At 37.7% G+C, this 19,100-nt stretch overlaps 1 protein-coding gene and 1 pseudogene across 6 annotated transcripts in view; one reads left to right on the top strand and one right to left on the bottom strand.

Moving 5' to 3' along the window:
- SBF2 (SET binding factor 2) overlaps window positions 1–19,100 on the top strand; it is a 286,112-nt gene that overhangs the window by 191,027 nt on the left and 75,985 nt on the right. For all 6 annotated transcript variants that reach the window (XM_030039020.2, XM_030039019.2, XM_030039025.2 and 3 more), the window contains exon 17: window positions 14,631–14,699. In XM_030039020.2, coding sequence (XP_029894880.1) covers window positions 14,631–14,699 — 69 coding nt within the window. The remainder of the gene's footprint in view (window positions 1–14,630; window positions 14,700–19,100) is intronic.
- LOC115351792 lies at window positions 5,255–6,691 on the bottom strand (annotated as a pseudogene).

Genomic DNA, 19,100 nt, shown 5'->3' with positions numbered 1-19,100 from the left:
CCAAAATGGTGAGATAATTTTTTGACAACGTGTAATACATGTAATGTTTGTCTATAGTGACAGAGGAGCTTTGTCTGCTCACAGGGAGGAGGCTATTATTAGTCCTCTACTCAGCTATGGTGCATCAAAATGATTTCCATTCACACAATCAAATCCTTGGAATGCATTACCTGGCAAAATAGCTTATTTTCTGCACCTCACTGAAAATACAGCAAGTTTGCTGTTCAGTTCATGTGCCCTTATTCAGGTGGATCCAGTGGTACTGCTGCAAGTGCCATGCTATGTGTTTGGCATCCTTCCTTCCAGGCTGACTTAATCTGTTTACGTACTGTGTGCTCTCTGGAACAGCTTGGACTGCATGTCACTACCCTTCCTATGCACCACTGCATCATCGCATTCATGTGTCTCGCTCCACAAATGGGCATCAGTAGACTACACAGTAGCATTGTACTGTGCTTGTGCATCTATCTCTCTCGCTGTGTGTTAATATAGAAAGCCCAGATCTTTATTATTTATTATTTTGTTTTCTGTGGAGAGGAGAAGGTTCAAAGAAGGAGGAGAAGGATGGTAATTAAGAGTATTTGAAATTTTTATTAAATTGTTGACTAAGATCACCTAACGCGATGTCTCACAGTACTGAATCAAAAGCTACACTGTTAAATCTCCTTACAAAACAGCAAAGAACAAGATCCAAAAATTTCAGCACCATAAGGAGCTTGGGTAAAACGTGGCCATCAAAACACTAGCATGGTACTGAAAGAGAAGGCAGCAGGGACTGTGGGATTCCTGTCAACTCTGATAGTAAAGGTCTTCCTGAAAGCCTAAGGATTTCTTTGCTACTTAGAACTGCAGGTAAGATAAAAGGACTGAGAAGATGGTGAAATGTATCGGGATATCTGTTTGTATTTCTTGTTAGGAAGAGACAGATTAGAAATATTTGTATTTTGAGACATCACATTTTTGTCTATTGTACATGGCTGACAGTTCGTGCCGGTAGAGTGTATTTCATTCATTATACACACTAAATAATGCCATATTGTCCAGAAATTAGCTATTGATCTTCAGAATTCTATCCTGCACTCATTTGGTAATTTGCTACCACATTCTCCAGAATTGGAGTCTTGATATTTTTAGGATGCCAAAGCCATTGCTAATGGTTAAACTTCTCACTTTTTATTTTCGCTACCCGCTCGGGTTTTTTTTCAGCCATTGCAATCTGGCTCATCCTTCTGAAAGCTCCAAATATGAATTGTGTGGAAGGAATTTCAAATACCGTGAGTGTAGCTGGGACTTAATGTTTCACTGTACCCCCAAGCTGCCTTTTATGAATCTTTTCAGTACCATTAACTGTGTTTTTTGCATTTTCCACCATAATTTTGAGAAGAACAGAACAGAAAGGTGTTTGGAATAAAACCCTCAGGAAGGAAGATCAGATAGCCTAGGAGAAGATCTCTCAGGGTTTTAAAATGGATTAACTGGCAACCCAAAAGCTGGCAAAGAAGGCTTTCTCTGTGGCTAGTTAGCTGGATATTGCTACTAGCCGTGATTTAGAAGGCTATGGAACAGAAAAGGATCATACCAAGTTTTCTTACAATTTGTATTAAAGAAACGGTTTTGCTGGAAGGCAATGCTACAGCAAAGTTCCCTACTGCACTTCTGCTTCTTTGGTCTACACAGCAAGCTCAAGGATTTCTTCTTTCATCTAGTAGTGTTTGCCCTGCAGAACTGTTTTTACAGAGAACAGGAATTTGTTTCAAGGACATCCAAACATGCCTCTTCAACTAGATGACAAACCAGTATGTTTTGGGAGCTTACTTTTTCAATTCTGTAACCAAAGTTGGAGGAGTTACTTCATGGAATTCTAACCTTCATATATCCTGGAGCCATTTGAAAATCCCAGAGAAAAGTATCAATTCAACAAGTTTTAAGACTGAAAGATTCAGAGGATAGTTTTACAATTGCCAGTTTAAAATTGTTCTACTGTTTCTTCTGTTGTCTTTATTTATCTCTCAGAAAACATACTTCACACTTGGTTTTGCTTGTATTCTTACAAAAGCAAACGCTTTATTAACATTAAAGGAACGAATTTTTAATAAAAGTTTCATAAGAAACAGTTCCCACATCTCACATGCACTTACCGTGCTTGTATTATTGAACCGCAAAGAAGTGTAAGATTTCAAAAATCTGTATCCATATAAAAGAAGCTGCTGCCCATGCACTGGAAAGTACAATCTGAATACTTAAAATACTTCACATCAAGTTAAATAAAAATACTATATTTTTCTATGTTTTCTTTTCCATAGCTTAAATATTTGTATTAGAATGTATGTATTTCATTGATGAATGTTATCTTGGAGGGGGCACTTTACTAAATCAAGCAGCTCTTGAAGTCTCTGAATCTCTTGGGCTTTCCAGGCTTTGCAACAACATTCTCCCTTGATCATACAGATTCGATGTGTTAATCAAGGTGGATACTGCTCTACAGCATGCTATCTAATCATGCATAACATATGTCCTTTGGTTTCCCAAATTTGCTTTAGGTATTCTTTTCTATGAACCATTTATCCTTTAAAGAACTTTATTAGCCAGAGTTATAAAGCCTTAAATTTGCTGGCAGTTTTTTCTCCAGAAAAATGGGATATTTCTGATAATTGCTTTAGTAGCATGATATTTTCATGATGTGGAATGAGCCTATTCTGATTCTGTTACAAGGTTGATTTTTGCATTAAGCAACTTGTACAACAACTTGTATTAAAGTTGTTAAAACTGCAACTACTCTTCGAAACATAACAGAAAATTTACATTCCAGTCCATTAAGGAACTGAGAGGTCTGGCAGCAGGGTTGGCAACAAGGGATTTTAGGTTCTGTCAGATTCACCAGTGCAACTAATACAATGTGTCATTTGTGCCTAAGCATGGAAAAGCCCTTGCTGGCTGAATTCAAGATTCACAACCTTATAATAAGCAGAATTACCTCAAAAAAACCACAAAACCCCCCTTTGTCATCCTTGAAATTCTGCAGCCATTGCAGGTCATTCCAGAAATATCCTCTTCCAGCAGCTGACACTTGTTTCATGAACCTAGAAATGGAGCTGCACCAGCAAAGCTGATCCAAGAAAACTTCTTCCAGAAGCAGCTGGTCATTGTCGTTCTTGTTGTCCTTTGGTGCAGCTGTATACAGACTAACTGGTGCCTCTGCCAAAACTGTAGCAAAGCTTCTCGGTACTATCAAGGTTGGCGTAGAAAAACTGAAGCTGTCCGGCAACGAGATGTCAAATACATATTGAAAAGAGACTCCACTTTTGGCAGTTTGTGAAAAATGCGTCTCCCAGAGGCAGTGTTACATGCACACAAACGTGTACTTCGGTTCCCAGGGGCACCTGCCAGAACCCTGCGGATGCATTCGGTATATATATATAAATTAAAAAAAAAAAAAAAAAAAAAAAAAAAACAAACAAACAAACAAAAAAAACCCAAAAACCTGGCATCAGCTTTCTCCAGTAATTTTTGTCAGTGGTGGTTGAGCACTGTGTTTTCCCTTTATATACTTATTCTTCTGGGCTTCTTTCAGTTCTGTGTTCTCCTGACAGTTTCCATCACTTGGATGAGAGCCTTAAACTCTCTAATTGTTTTGTTCTTTTGCCCCTGCTATGAGTGTATCTCTTGGTGAAACTAATGTTTTTAACATCTTTTACTTGGTGCAAGATATTCTTTCCCCTCCTGTCTCCCATCGGTCTTACGCATTGTTTCCAATTATTTACTCTTTACCTCATACAGTTCCTTGAGAAACTTAATATCACTACTGTAAATATGTTTACTTCTTCTGCCTGTTGCTTTTCTTATATATTTTTTTTTTTTGTATCAAGGTACTTCATAGTATTTCCATTTCCTCTCATGTTGAGTGTCTGTTCAATTCAACTGCAATGTTATCTGTTTTACCAATTCCTTGGAGCTGTCTATACTGTACAGAGTTTGCTGATATCTGCAAACACCAAAAAAACAATGTAATTAATTTTGCACCTTTTTATGAATTTTAGGGCACGGTCTTGGTTTGACATGTATAAACACAGCACATGGTTCCAGGTGCTGTTCATGTTCATGCTTATGTTTTTGCATGGAGTTACCCTGTCCCTCATGCAGAACTTTGCATTTGTCTTTGTTGAAGTTCAGGAGGTTCTTGTCAGTCTGTTTCTGACAGGCTGTGATGCCAGTTAGTAGCAGTCCTGCCCTCCAGCATATTTACCACTCTCCCAAACTTGGTGTCATCCAGAAATTTGATGAAGATGCATTTCATGCCACTTTCCAGGTTGTTAATGAAAACATTAGGTGGTATTTGCCACAGTATCAACCCCTGAAAACATGACTTATAACCACCTGCCCGTTAAACTTGGAACCATTGACCACTGTCTTTTGAGTCTGATAGTGCCATCAGTTTTCCACTCTTTCATCTAGACCATATCTCCCCAGCTTGCCTAGAAGGATACCAAAGGAGCATGTGTCAAAAGTCCTGTTAAAGCCAAGGTAAATGAGATGTGCTGCTCTTTCCTCAGCTATGGAGCTTGTTATTCCATCATAGAGGTTGGTCCATTTTCCCTTGGTCAGTCTGTGCTTTCTGTTCTTAATCACTTTTTTGTTCTTAATTGGTCTGGAAATGCCTTCTATGAGGACTTGCTTCCTACTGTCCAGTCTGTAGATCCCCCAAACCTGTTCCTTGTCTCCTTTGAGGTGTTGCCCAAGGTTTTAGAATCGTAGAATCATAGAATGGTTTGGGTTGGAAGGGACCTTAAAGATCATCTAGTTCCAACCCCCCTGCCATGGGCAGGCACACCTTCCACTAAGTTGCTCAAAGCCCCATCCAACCTGGCCTTGAACACTTCCAAGGATGGGGCATCCACAACCTCTCCAGGCAACCTGTTCCGGTGCCTCACCACCCTCACAGTGAAGAAGAACTTCCTTACATCTAATCTAAATCTGCCCTCTTTCAGTTTAAAGCCATTACCCCTCGTTCTATCACTACATGCCCTTGTAAAAAGTCCCTCTCTGGCTTTCCTGTAGGCCCCTTTAGGTACTGGAAGGCTGCTATAAGGTCTCCCTGGAGCCTTCTCTCCTCCAGGCTGAACAACCCCAACTGTCTCAGCCTGTCTGCATAGGAGAGGTGCTCCAGCCCTCTGAGCATCTTTGTGGCTCTCCTCTGGACTCACTCCAACAGGTCCATGTCCGTTTTTGGTTTGTTTGGGTTTGGGTTTTTTTTTTCGGGGGGGGGGGGGGGGTGTCTTAATTTTAAAAAAATAAATAAATAAATTCTGCTCATCCTTTCCTTTCTACGTGTCACCAAGGCACTTCACTTTGTGTGTAGGATGATGTGGATCCCTGATTCTTTGAAAACTGGTCCACTCATCTCGCCAGCCCTCAGTGCAAATGAGCGATCTTCAAAAGGTTTCTGCATCTGACCTCCTCCAAACGCAGCCGGATCGCCTCCCACATTTGCCGAGCTGCAGTTGCTAAACTGGGAAGCAAGAGATGCAAAATCTTCGTCTCCTGATTTTTATCTTCTGGGTGTAGCCATTTATAATCTTCAGTGCGTCATCTTTGGTCTGTGTGATCTTTTCCTGCCTCCACGACGAGGGTCTTCTGGACTGGTGGTGTTTCACCAACAGATGTGAGCATTGTACTTTGCTAGGCTCCCCTTGGCCGTTCTTCCTACTGCCATTGGGCCATTTCTACTGGCTGGCATTTCTGATGTGGTTGAAGTAATACACGTGGCTGGAGCTGTGGCTCATGTGCTTCTCCTAGCCCGTGGGCAGCTTCTCCTCCGCCGCCATCTTCCCTCGGCTGTGCCTCCTGCACCGCACATGCCTGGCCTGCCCCCAGAAAAATCCGTTTCCTCAGAAAATCAGTTACAGTTGGCAAGGGTACCTATAAGAAACTGTCTCTCAAGGGTAAAACTCTGGGGTTTAGTTCTCTTTTCTAAGATGATGTCAGTGAGAGTTTTTAGTATAAATAAAAATTATTTTGTTATCACATGCTATTCAATGGAAAATTTTCAGTGAGCCCTACTTCCAAGTTACATTTCATCAGCCATTGTTTGTTCAATTTGTCCATAGTGAACTAGACCCAGAATCTTTTGGTAATTGATTTGAGCTGAGCGTCGACTCTTTGCATTTCAGAAGATAGATGTAAAATTCCACCTCTATCCAAACAATAGTTTTCTAAAGTGAAAAACTGATTTTTCAATGAATCACTTTACATACCCATGGAAATCTGATACATTTTTTAAAAGGTGTTAATTCCTGTTAAGTTGTAAAAATTGTATAGAATGTGCACTGATGTGATGCATTTTTATTAAAAGTATATGAAATTAGAAAATCGCATGAAACTTAGAGAAGACCAGTAAAATTAAGTTAAGCAAGATTAATGTATTCTTACATGTTTGAAAGTTTGTGACTGCTTATAATTTAGAAGAGACACTGCTGCACACTGAATGAATGCTAGAATGCATAAGAATGTGTGCTGTGTACTTGTGAACTGATTCACTAGTAGGTAACTGGACTATACTGGAATATTGCATCTATTTTAATAGTTCTTCTCATATTTTAAGCATTTTTCTGTTGTTCCTTAACTCAATTAACCAGACTGTCTGGAAAGGGGTTTACAAAGTATCCTGTATTTATGTTTTGCAGTCACTGCATAAGTGCTTTGGTCTACCGGGGCTTTAGGACACTGCAGTTTGTAGTTATATTATGAATTAATCACCCCTTTCCAACTGAGCAGTTAATGGATATTGATCACTGTTTTGTCATGAATTGCAATGTATTCTATCATTTGAATGTTGTTTGTCAAATATTTTTTACAAATTACTGTGCAGGACCTTGTATCACAGCTGGTGTAGTTTAAGGTTTGGACAGAGTCACTGTGAATGAAGCCCTGCTGTGAAATAAAAGTCAAAAGGCATCTTGGCATCCCAACCATTTCCTTGGGAGAAGATTACAGCCTGAGTATGTTGAACTTTATTGCCATGGGCCTCATGACAGTATTCAGAAACACGCATGGCATTTCTGTTAAAGAAACTCAGATGTGCTTAGACGCAAGGGATGGCATTCTTGTGTTTATCAGTATCTTGCAAAAAAGTTAAATGCTTTTATGCTTTTGGGGTACAGTAAAAATACAGTGAAGAATGTGTAATTTATGCACATAAAAATTGAGGTTCCTGATTTCCTAAACATAATTTGTTATGAGAAGAAGGAAATGACTAATCTCAACCCTAGACAGAAATGTATTTATTGAGAAAGAAGGGGGCGGGGGGGGGCGGACTCGACAGCTCTTCTTTGAGTAAAATGTTGTTCCTTGTTTTGACTTGCTGTGAGATCAGAAGTACAATGGAGCTGCATAGAGAAAATATGCCGCATTTGTTAACTTGTGAATGTGCGGAGTAAAGCACAAGGACACTTAAAAATCAATGAACGTTATGCTCTTGTGTAATTCCATCTAAATTCCATCAATTGAATTCTGTCCCTTATACCACTATGTTTCAAGGACAGGCAAACCTATGAGAATTCAGAGCCAGGTGAAGACAAATATGAAGCTCTTCAGGAAGTAAAATCCTTCTAAAATGGAATTGGATCTCCTGCTACCTGGAATGGCAGGCCTACAATATCTTGCATCCTGATGTTGACATGATAGGTTTCTTAATGAAATGGTCATTATGAAATAGGCTTCTAGTCGGGCAGAAAGACCACCAAGTCAAAGCAAATCGGTGAGGATTCTTCTGGGTTGGGTGCAGTTCCTTTGTCTTCTGTGTTGGCACTCATATGAATGTAATGGCTGTAAAGGATGAAGAAAGTATTACATCTGGCGTGATTCAGAGCACAGGTGAAGTCTGTCTAATATGGATTTTGTGTTGAATTACTGCTGTCAGATGGTAACCAGGTAGCAATCTGAGAAGTGGCTCCTCAAAAGCCCAAAGTGTGATTCTGGTCAATGTTGAACCTGGAAACAATAGACAATAAGAGTGTACATTTTTGGTTTTATTAACTGAGAATCACTGCAACAGTGTTTAAGTAGAACAAAAGTTAAATTAAAAGCTTGTGTTAATGAGTAACATGTAAAATGTGCTAGGGTCATTTATGAAGGATGAGGTGGTTTTGTGAGTTAATTTTGAAAGACTGTATATATCCTTATGAAAATGAGAAGTTTTAAAAGCAATGAGAATTACATAAGGCAGTATTTTCCAAGTTTTGAGTGTGTTCTTGTAGTTTTGCTCATAGGTAAGTCCACAGGTAGTCAGCTATATGTCTTTCTCCCATCCTGTTTCTCCAGTCCCAGAAGAGTTGCATTTAACAAAATTGTGGCTGTCTCAATAAGGTTAGATTTCACCTTTGGTGTCAAAAAAAAAACCAACACCAAAACTGTGATCCCATTATAAAGCAGAGCAGCAGATAGCAGTGATGTTAACTTCACTAGGCAAAACTGTATGTGAATGTTAGAAGAAAGTAACTGCACGTTAGTTTTCACTGAAAAAAGAACAATTTTATGATTTCAATAAGAAGATCTAAACTTTCTTTTGAAGTTAATTATATGCTGTTAGTAATAAGTAATGTAAGTAATTAGAGTCATGTTGGCATTTATTCCAACAAGTATGTCATTCTGACTACTGCTCCAGATGATGGCTTTATCTGTGGAGTTAAAACTTGTAGTTTAAATACTTTTAAAAGTTACATTGAAAATTCCAAATAGGACTATGTTTTTTTTCACCTTTCTTTCAAGGCAGCATATGATTATATTAGCTATAATCAGTACATTGTGAAATTGTTGGTTTATTTACTTGGATTTTTAACTCTGCTGAGATTGAATATAAAGGACATTGGTCGTAACATTGATTAACATGGAATAGGTTTTCTTTGATAAAAACTACCATTTTTAATAGTTCAATTGCATTAATATTGTATTTATATATGGATGCATAAATTTTATTCAGCTTATCTCGTGAAAATGAATGATTTTTCTAAAATCAGCTCATTACAATTCAATTCTAGTTTTGAATTACATAGCAGTTCTACATGGTGAATCCCTATTCCTTTTAACAAGCAAAGCATTTTTTCTAAACTGGACTGCTGAATTTTCTTACTACTTTAGACAAAAAGAATAGTCTTGTGCGTTAAGTTTGACAGTTTATATTTCCAAAATATAAACTGCATCAACAATAAAAATTCCATGTTTCATTATAACTCTGCCCATGTGATATATCTGTAACAATAAGGATTAAATCCTGGCACCACTGAAATAATCTGTTGAATTTAGAACCAATATTCCACCTGTAATTTGTAGCCAATGTACTGCACATTGTTTATGGTAACCTTACACATGCTGACTTAACAAGTCTTGTCTTAGTGCTTTAAAAACATATGGCTCTAAAGTTACTGGCATTTTTTTCTTGATTCATTATGAGCTTAGTCCTGCATGGTGATGAATGCTCTTGGTCTTCATGAAAATTGACAGCATTCAAGACTTCTCAAGAGGGACAATGCAGCGTTGAGGATTTATTAAAAATATTTTGGCAGTATCTTTAATAGAGCATACATGCATCATATTGTACTGCCAAAAAAGTATGGATCAAGCGCTGCCATGTTTAGCTTTTTGGTTTGAATGCATTCACTGCATGCTATGTTAATTTCATGCAATAGTCAGGCCTGCGGGTAATTCCATTTATAGTGCTGCTTAATGTAAAGCAAAATTGGGTCCCAAGTTTTCAGCATACTCAGATTTCTGTAGATTATTAAAAATGTGGTGTCTGTTTGAAAAGCTTACTGCCCAAAGCAGAATGCAGTTTAACACAGGAAACATGCTGTATCAGCTAGCAATTAACGAGACTATCAAGATGGATTTAAGAAGAAAATGGCACTCCAAATGTTATCAGATATTTAATATATCTCTCCTAGACTTTTATCATGTGATTAAGAGAAAGCAGAAATCCATAAGTATCAGTTGTTATTTACTGCAGCCTGTTGTGGTGGGTTGACCCTGGCTGGACGCCAGGTGCCCACCAAAGCCATTCTATCACTCCCCTCCTAAGCTGGACAGGGGAGAGAAAATACAACAAAGGGCTTGTGAGTTGAGATAAGAAGAGGAGAGATCACTCACCAATTACCATCACGGGCAAAACAGACTCAGCTTGGGGAAAATTAACTCAATTTATTACCAATCAACCAGAGTAGGGTAATGAGAAATAAAACCAAATCTCAGAACACCTTCCCTCCACCCCTCCCTTCTTCCCAGGCACAACTTCACTCCTGGATTCTCTACCAACCCCCCGCCCAGCGGTGCAGGGGGACGGGGAATGGGTTTTACGGTCAGTTCATCACACGTTATTTCTGCCGCTTCATCCTCCTCAGGGGGAGGACTCCTCACGCTCTTCCCCAGCTCCAGCGTGGGGTCCCTCCCACGGGAGACAGTCCTCCACGAACTTCTCCAACGTGGGTCCTTCCCACGAGCTGCAGTTCTTCATGAACTGCTCCAGCGTGGGTCCCTTCCACGGGGTGCAGTCCTTCAGGAGCACACTGCTCCAGCGTGGGTCCCCCACGGGGTCACAAGTCCTGCTAGAAAACCTGCTCCGTGGGCTCCTCTCTCCACAGATCTGCAGGTCCTGCCAGGAGCCTGCTCCAGCACGGGCTTCCCACGGGGTCACAGCCTCCTTCGGGCACCCACCTGCTCCGGCGTGGGGTCCTCCCCGGGCTGCAGGGGGATATCTGCTCCACCGTGGACCTCCCTGGACTGCAGGGGGACAGCCTGCCTCACCGGGGTCTTCCCCACGGGCTGCAGGGGAATCTCTGCTCCGGCGCCTGGAGCATCTCCTCCCCCTCCTTCTGCACTGACCTTGGTGCCTGCAGGGCTGTTTCTCTTACATGTTCTCACTCCTCTCTCCGGCTGCCGTTTCTGTCTGTCCCGCAACTTTTTTTCCTTCTCAAAAATGTTATCCCAGAGGCGCTACCACTATCACTGATGGGCTCGGCCTTGGCCAGCAGCGAGTCCGTCTTAGAGCCGGCTGGCATTGGCTCTGTCGGACATAGGGGAAGCTTCCAGCAGCTTCTCACTGAAGCCACCCCTGTAACACCCCCCACTGCCAAAACCTTGCCACACAAAGCCAATACACCTGTTCAGGACAGTATGTAAGCTTGTGCTTAACTGTCACTGTGCTTCACTGACTTCGGCTTACTCTTGTAGTCAGTGGGACATAAAAGGGTTCTTAAGGACTTTGTTGAATCTGGGCCTGCACCTTCAGTAGCAGATCAAGGAGGAACCTTTACCTGGGGTGGCTTTTCTTAGCTGTTCATCGCTAGGGTCAGACTGTGGAGGGCTTCTCAACTTAATGACAACATATAATACCTTGTTTTCCAAACAAAAGTTCAGGTCAGTACTTGTTCTGAAGTCAAGAATGAGAAGAAGAGTTGCCTCTTCTCTCCAGTACCAGAAGCCTAAGCCAGCTACCAGATTCCAGAAGCAATCAGTGCCTTACCAGATACTAGCAGTCCCATGCATCCATCCAAGTGGTCAAAATCTGTAACTTCCTAGCTGTCAGGTCTGCAGTGTAATGACAATATCTAACCACCGAAGTTTTGCTGCATTTTTAAACTGAACGGAACATAAAAGTAAATCACATGTATTATCGAAGTAAGTAATATAAGGAAAAACATTCTGATTTTATTATTCACTTGTCAATTCAGTATAGCAAGACTATTTTAAATGTACATGAATTCCTGCAACACTTCCAATTTGCTACAGAGTTCAGCAACTATCTGAATATATGATCAGTGTGGCCAGAATAATGTGCCAGGTCTTCACTCAGGCATGGATTCAAAGCAGTACTCTGCACATGGCATCGTGGAAGTCCGTGTTTCACTGTTAGAAGACATTGTTCTCAGGAAATTAATTTGCTGAGAATAATTTCTGTTCCCCAGATGTGTTTCAGCCTCATTTTGTGCAAATTAGGGGGAACAGCTTTAATTATTTTATGGTATTTGATTTGTCTACTTCTGTAGCAGTAGTAAGAAATATTTTTCATAATTGATAAAGACATTATAATATATAAGGCAGCTGGATTGCTTTGTTTCAGGAGTCTAAATTAATTACATACAATACATATATGACATTTTCCAGTGCTTTGATTTGCCTGTAAAATTGAGAAGCTAAGATTTCAGTGCAACATCTCGGTTAACTATCTTGGCATTCTGTCTTGCAGCAACAAAGCAGATAAACAGTTAATTAATGTCACTATTCTTAAAACAGCAGTATTATACTTTATTCCTAACTGAGATCATTTTACATTTTTTGTCATATACTGGAGAAGAAAAAATATATATAGATAATACTTCCATACTATGAGTCCAGGGGGTACTGCTGACATAGAATACGTGAAGAATTTCATACTCGCAAGAAGGAATGGAAAAATAATCTACTGTGTTGTTTATGTGGTGATGATATATATCTTTGAGACATATGTTAGCTCTTGGAATATTGAATGCTCTCTAGGTGAAGATACATTGCTCAGTTTTTATAAAGATATTTTTATGTATATTTTGGGTAAAAGCCAAAACTCTTACAGATAATTTCAGCTAAGGGATTAAGTAGATAACTTGAAACAATGAGGATGGATCATTTTATACCTGGTTATAAATAAGCATGTACAGAAAAAAAGATATGTGTTTCTTTGAAAACTGTTGAGCATTCCTAAACGTTGTAAAGTCTCATTTTAATAGGAAGTTTTCTGATAAAGTGAAAAAATATTAACAATATTTACCATATCCTTATATTAAACTACAAATACATGTGCTAAATTCCAAATGGGAGTTAAGGATATGGATAACAATAGGAAATAATACAGAAATTGAAAATTAAAAGCAGCTGAGGCTATGTCCTTCAGTCTTATTGTTCTGACATCTTACAAACTAATTGGGGTTTTTTATATATGTCACAATACTGAAATGCATCATTAAAACATATATTGAGTTTCTCAGTGTCCACTTTTCTTACTGTTTTCATCTACCAGATTGGAATGTGTTATGAAGTGTGAGCATTTGCACGCCTTTTGTTTTCCATGCACAGTTAGCATACATGCATTCACGCAGAGTTAGACATGTTAAAACATTCAGTAACTCTGTGCAGAAGTAAAGCTTCACATCTGTGAACTTGTTGTACACCTTTTCAGAATACATATGTAAGTAGTTTTCTGAATGCTACTTTATTTACCTGTGTATAGACATTGGTATTCTGTTCAGGCGAGCTTGATTAAAGTAACAGAAGGTGAAGTATTTGTTATTGGAAAATCACAAAGGATGAAATGGACTTTTGAAGTAATGAGAAGCAAAATAGTCTTGTGATGAGTTTTTTGGTCTATTGTTTTAAACCTGCAGTCCATAATCACACAGCAGCCATTTAAGAAGAGTGAGATGAATACAAATAACATCCTGATGATCCTTAACATGATGGTTCCTGTAATGCAGATTTTTTATTTCTGCTATCGCAGTTGGCTGGTGCCAAGTTTTTGCTAGTTGCTATGTTTTAGAGAACTCTGATATGAGATGAAGGCATAAATGAAAAGTCTGGCAGAGGAACACCTGAGATATTTAAATTTTGGAATTTGGTCAGATGTTATAGATAGGTAATAGGAGCGTGATTTGAGTTGGAGGGTGCCTGTTGTAAGAATGAATGTTAAAAATCTTGATATGAATTGTTCAAATGGAAATGTTGTTTTGCCATTCATCATCCAGGGGCACAATGGTGATACATTTGTCTAGTAGAACTATGTGTGTTATTGTGTTCTTCAGTGTTGGCAAAAGGAGCTAATGAAAAAAATCGTCACTTAAAAAAACTTCTTTAATTCTTGTTGAGTATTTTTTGTTCTCTGTTTTTAAAAAAAGTCTTAAAAATTCAAGTAGTTTGTTTTTTAAATATTAAGTTACATTCCAATTCTGGTTTCTTTTAAAAGACTTCTGTAATAAAATCACTATTTTCATCAGTGCAATTACTAGTTGATTTACTTTGGCATACCCTTTTCAGCCTAGAGAGACACGAATGACACACTTGATTGTTGAATGAGGCATTCTGAGACTGTGAAGAGAATGGGTTTTCATCTTGTTTTAAAGTTAACCTGTGCCAAACTTTTGTAGAGGCTGTGGAGGTGGTTATTTCATATTAAATAAATGTCAATTTCTTTGTAAACTTTTTCAAAGTACATTCTTTGATCACCACATCACTTCCATTTTAGTCAGATTTGCTGTTGACCCAAATGGAAGCAGGCTACCTTGTTATTGTTTCCTAAACGAGGAATACTTTCCTTTTTATATGTAAACTATGCTGGTGGAATTATATTTTAGACATGGGAGTGTGAAAGCTGCTGATAAATTCCTTAAATGGGAAGAATCATAGCAATACCTATCTAGCAGAAATCAAGATAAGATATGTATATGTACACACACGCACACACATAAATATATGTTATCTTTACACGATATCAAGTGATTAAAAGTTACTTTGTGTATAGGAAGGATATCAGAGGGACTTCATAAGGCAGAAATGAAATTATAATGCATAACATTGAAAATGGTTTTGCTTATTTTCTTCATATGTTTTTCTTGAAGGATTGTTCATCTTCAGAAGAATACAGCATTGCTGCAGCATTGCTACCCCTGACAACTGCTTTTTATAGGGTAAGTTTTTCTTGAAAAGCACACCAGTTTTATATTTTTTTACATTACGTACATTGTTAAAATGAAGAAAGTGATGAAGAAGATAAATGGCGGGTAGGAAGGTTCATTCTAAAATTGATTGATGTCAATGGAAGTCTTTTAATAGGCTATTATGGACATTTTTCCAGAATTACACTTACTGATGTTGGGTGATGATGATGATAAATTTACCCAGAACTAAATGCAGGCTTATATGATGGGTTAGAGAATTATCATTGAATTATAACTAGTCACTAAAATAATTGAATAGAATAATTTCTGATGTTATTGTGTAAAAACTGTTTATTGGAGTAATTTTTTGTTTAATTTGGCATGTTAAGCATTGGCCAAAAAGTACATCTTAACTTTTCAGTCTGTGTAGTTGTTAACTTTGGAGACTATTATGAATGGCTTGTTTTAACTGTATATTTGTTTTCAGTTTCTTGTGTTGGTTTTTTTTTTCTTTTCTTTTTTTTGCATAATGTTTGATAGTGATAAAATATGATAGTAAATATGAAAATGTGAATGGTTCAAATTCTGCAAGCAATTATTTCGAAAGCACAGCTTTTGCAGTATGGCTGTAGTTATTTCAGTGTCCCAATACAGTAGCATTTTCACAAGTTCTGGTAAGCTCAAGTGCCACTTTTTAGGATGTACATGTCTGAGGAGATAAGAAGTTCAGAACATAGACTTGCTGCAATATTAAATAATCTTTGTTTAATGTGAATATTGTTACACAACCCAGTTTGGGAAATAAGTGTTTAATCATTGATAATTGGTACATCATGATACTGCAAAATAGTACTTACTGTGACAGTCTAGCTAGACGTTAATAACATGTGATAGAAATTAAGAAAAACTATAACCTTCCGTCCTTCACATGGTACATGAGGCATTTGATGAGTAGCCATAAATATAATGTGAAGACATTCCTATTTTAGCTGAAAAACGCCTAAGGTTTCTGCAACAATAAGCTGAGAAATCAATCAGTGCTTTTAAATTTAAACTATACATTCTAATTGAACAATTTCTGGTTGTTTTAAACTAGAAATAGATTCTGTGATGTAGTTTTTAGAATAAAAACTGGCACTTTAGCAGTTATAGAACACAGAAACATCTGCTGAAGATGACAGCATTTTTGACAAAGTCATATGCATAGGAAGTTTCTTGAAATCCACTATTTAAGCCAGTATTTACTACCTATATAGAGCATAAAGTGGTAGATTTTCTCTCTTCTAATCGTTTGAACTGTGAAAAAGTTTTATTTAAATGGGCTTTATTTTAGAGCTGTACATAATACTCCAAGACTGCTTTCTGGAAAGAGTCTACAGAGTATTTTCATTCTCTTATATAAGCTAAAGTGATGAGATATTAAATTTTTAAATCCCAGCAAACTTTCTCCCATCTTTAATTACAAGCTCATCTTTTTCTATTCCCTCTCTTTTGAGTCCTTGAATAGCAGAATCATGAGTTGTTTGTCAGTTGTTGCTGCCACTAATACTTAATTTGGAGAAAGAGCTAATGAGCTATAGAGATTTTCCATTTCCCTGTTTTATTCTTGCTACTGCATTAATGCTATATTATGAAGAAAGATTGACTTTAGTTTCGTTTTATTTTCTGATTTTTAGTTCCTCTAATAAAAATGGCCAAGAGAGTCCACGTAGCTCTTTATGTAGAGAGGTACAGAAAGTATTTTGGGGAGTTGTGGCAGTTTAGTTAGATTCCTCATTTGGTAAAGTTTGTTCAAGTAGTGGTGGGGGGGGGGGGAAGTAAAAAAAACAACCACTTTTTTTTGTGTGGCATATCATGAGTGTTGAAATAAGCTTAAATAAATTCTAATTTCACAATCAAGGGTAGCAAAGAGCTGGATTGAATATAGAGTATCTTTAAGTAATTTCTTCTGTACACTTGTATTTTTGGTAGGAGTACCGAGATCTCATACCATTTCTCTCACAGAAAGTTCTCTGAAATCTTTTGTGTAATAACCTAGTCCTATACTTACTATTTAACTCTAAAGCTATACACTCAGGAAACTGTGAGTCCCCGGATGCAAGAAGCATGATGATTTTTTTAATGTTCCAGACCTGAATTAAAAATTAAAGTAACCTGACTGTTAACTTGCAAAAGCCAGCTGTTAATGCATAATAGAAAAAGAATTTTGTTTTTCCCAGATCTAATCCTCAGGTTCAGTGATGGCCCCCTTTGGTATGTCCCATTAGATACAATTCTTTGGCAAAAGTACTTATTTTAGTATAAAACTATTCATACTAAACACAAACTGATGTGTTGTTCAGAACATAAGATCAGTAGACAAACTTTGCAGTGATTAGTCAAAATTAAGATTAACAGTTTAAGGTCCTGTTTGGAATTTGAGTAAAAAAAGAAACTTTTTAGAGCATTTTTCAGCTTCTCTAGAGGTTTTCAAAATTGTATCCTAGACTAGAGTGAGTATGTTCTACCTGGCATGAACCTGTAGAGGAACAATATTCTGCATCAGTATTCTTAAATTGAGAAAAATGGGTGTCATTTTTCCACCCCGTTAACATCTCTATAACCCTTTGGAAGGATTCCTGCTCTGGAGTTACACTAAACTAATGTTCCTCTTCCCCTGTTATGGGGAGAAATCATATCAAACCCTGCTGCTTTACTTTTATCCCTTGAGCTTCCTGCTTTCTAATGTATTAACAGTTTGTAAGTTCTTTTTTCACTGGGTTTCCCTTTACCAAAATCTTAGATAGAATGATTAAAGATTTGTTGCTTAACACAGCATATTGCTGTTCTGTCTCTGATAAGTCCAGAGGAATGTACAAACTAAAATTAAGGTCATTTGGAGGATTATTTGTTTTCTATTAAAATGCCTTCAGGAAAACTGGTATGTTTGCACTGTCAAACTATGTCATGGCCTTTTCTGCTGAGTTGCTTGTCAATTTTATTTAATTACCATATACAGTGTAGTTTACACACACATGCACGCGCGCACACACACACACTTCAAGCTGCATTTCATTTTTCTGTAGGCAGAGCAAAGGTATTCCAATACTGTTGCTTCAATATGCAGAACTGTCTTATGTCTGCTGTAAGTGTGATTGTGTTTATGCTTTCCAAAAATGGTGAAGTAGTGCTTGGCATTATGTACTTGGTTTTGTTGATGTTTCCATTATCCAGACTACCATGTTTAATGCCAGCAGCATATTAAATATTATTTCACCTAGCCCTGTTGAAACTGCACAGTGTTCTTGGTAGCCAGGAATAGACAGGAATTGTGAATTGAATCGTGACACAGATTTTCATTTATGTGTGCATTGGTATTACTGTGCAAGTGGTATTCCAAATCGAGTTATCAGTGACATAGTCTGTAGTAAATCTAAAAATGTTGTAGAGTTATAGCAGTCAAATATATGTTTTACCATCTATATTTGCTATAGCATTTTGATGGGTAATTATGATGGGATTTCACGTCATAACATTTTATTGTTAATGTAATTCCTGTTGCTTCAAATGAAATAATAAAAAGAAGTTACACAACATCACAGTTCCTTTGTGAAAGGACTATTGTGTATGAAATGTTAAGTTTCATTTTATTTACCTTACACAAAGCAGAACATTGATGAAACAATTATCTGTTCTTCTAAATAGATTTACTGTACGTGGCCACACATAGTGCAGACACCAAGTGTTTGAGGTGTATGAATAATGAGAAGGGTGTGTTTTCTTGTGAGTCTAGCAGATGAAACCAAGAAACTGAGTGGTAAGAGAAACATGATCCTAAAGGTGATATTGGTAAGATTCTGGAATGGTCTTCTCATGAAGTAGTCGATGCTCTAGCCTTGAGGTATTTTAAAATATTCTTGGGAAAACAGTAAAAAATGTATGGAAAGGAACAAGCTTGCATGATCTAACAGGTCTTGTCTTAATGTCTTTGCTTTCGTAAAGATTAGTCTAGGGTATTTCTACATATATCTAATTAAAATAACAAGAAACATCACCCTGTGTACAGCATGCTATCAGCTACTGGGATGTCTGGTGAAATTTCAGAATTCCAACTCCTGAAGTCTGGTGAGTGATCTGTTGTGAAACTTGATCAGGCAGGATTTGATCGCACTCTAACTCATAGCTGGTGGGATTAAATTCATAGACAGGAAGTCAGTATTGGTCGCATATTTGTGGCCTGGAGAAATAATTAAATTTTTCTAGAAAAAATAGTCACAATGCTTTTTCAAAATTTTAAATATTGGACATAAACGTGACTCATCAGTGACAGTGGACTTTGGTGTGCACTGTTAATGTCACAAAAACAAACATATCTTTCGCTTCTGGGTTGGAAAAAGTTTTAGTTTACCGTTAGTAATACTGTTGGAATTTTGTTTAAAATTGAAACAATAT

The sequence above is a fragment of the Aquila chrysaetos genome, chromosome 16 (genome assembly GCF_900496995.4).
Source record: "Aquila chrysaetos chrysaetos chromosome 16, bAquChr1.4, whole genome shotgun sequence".
NCBI classification, from domain to species: domain Eukaryota; kingdom Metazoa; phylum Chordata; class Aves; order Accipitriformes; family Accipitridae; genus Aquila; species Aquila chrysaetos.
The sequence above is the reverse complement of the archived record's forward strand: the minus strand, read 5'-3'. Positions and strand labels throughout refer to the sequence as shown.